At 47.8% G+C, this 1,269-nt stretch overlaps 1 protein-coding gene across 1 annotated transcript in view; it reads right to left on the reverse strand.

The window, feature by feature from the left end:
* LOC147818792 (uncharacterized) overlaps nucleotides 1-1,067 on the reverse strand; it is a gene marked incomplete at its 5' end in the record, with an annotated part of 4,212 nt that extends 3,145 nt beyond the window's left edge. Inside the window, 3 exons of the mRNA XM_087175553.1 lie at nucleotides 18-162; nucleotides 399-638; nucleotides 758-1,067. Coding sequence (XP_087031679.1) covers nucleotides 18-162; nucleotides 399-638; nucleotides 758-1,067 — 695 coding nt within the window. The remainder of the gene's footprint in view (nucleotides 1-17; nucleotides 163-398; nucleotides 639-757) is intronic.
* Between the last annotated feature and the right edge of the window lie 202 nt (nucleotides 1,068-1,269).

Consider the following 1,269-nt stretch of genomic DNA (forward strand, 5'->3'; position numbering starts at 1 on the left):
CATAGTCCTCATCCAACCCCTGACCTCCTCCAACAGGCTGGGTCATCTCCATGGAGACGGCCGCTTTGTTTCCTGTCTTCCTGCTGCAGCAGATGGAGAGAATCAGACCAGTACAGATGCAGTAAGGACAGAAGACCAGCAGGTGGCACAAGAGTCTGACCACTAAGGAAGGAAGACGAGGAGGAGGAGGGGGAGGAGGAGATGAAGGAAGAGGAGATGATGGAGGAGGAGGGGGAAGGGGAGGAGGACAAGAAGGAGGGGGAGGAGATGATGGAGGAGGAGGAGGAGGATCTGTGGAGAAGGAGTAGAACCAGGTTCAGGTCAGTGATCAGTTTATCATCAGGTTAGTTCATATCTTTAAACTGTCTGTAAACAGGAAGTGATGTCAGCGTCCTGACCTCTGACCCTCAGCCGGCTCTGAGGAGACTCTCCAAAGTCCTCAATCAAACACCAGTAGAAACCTTCATGAGACTGTTGGACTCCACTGATCTTATATTCTCCATCAGGGTCAGATCTAAGGCAGACACCATCCCTGAAGAAATAAGCCTCTCGTCTGCTCTTATCTCTGGCTCTACAGCGCAGAGTGACATCACTTCCTGTCATCACAGGAAGTGCAGGAATCTCCAGGATCACACGACCTGAACAACAGACAGAGTCATGTACAGACAGAGTTACACCAACAGACAGAGTTACACCAACAGACAGAGTCACACCAACAGACAGAGTCATGTACAGACCTGCAGGTTGAACCACTCACCTGTCACACTGATGTTGACCTGGAGGCTCGTCTCTCCTGAACTGGTCTCACACCAGTAAACTCCAGAGTCTGACTGGGAGAGAACTGAGACTCTGCAGGAGGAACCATCAGAGGTCCCAGATCCTGAACCACAGTCACCAGTCTGTCCTCCACTGGTCCTCTTCACTGTCTGTCCTCCTGTCTGTCCACCTGTCTGTCCTCCTGTCTGTCCATCTTCACCACAACTCAGAGACACTGAGTCTTCATTGAAGAACTGCTGAAGGTTTGGACTGACATTCAGAGAGACTGGAGGACAGAGAGAGGGAGAGAGAGAGAGACAGAGAGAGAGAGAGAGAGAGAGAGATTTTTTTTGATTTTTCAAACCACATTTATTTGCTCAATGACAAAATTTCAATCAATAAACAAAAACAAAAAACTCAAAAATAAATCAAATAACTCCTCTACATTATTCACCAACTTAAAGAAGCTGAAATCAGTTTTCAGTCTCGCCTTTAACATCAACTTATAAATAA

The sequence above is a fragment of the Seriola lalandi genome, unplaced genomic scaffold (genome assembly GCF_002814215.2).
Source record: "Seriola lalandi dorsalis isolate HSWRI2012SDOR001 ecotype SW California unplaced genomic scaffold, Sedor1 jcf7180002054475, whole genome shotgun sequence".
Taxonomy (NCBI): Eukaryota; Metazoa; Chordata; class Actinopteri; order Carangiformes; family Carangidae; genus Seriola; species Seriola lalandi.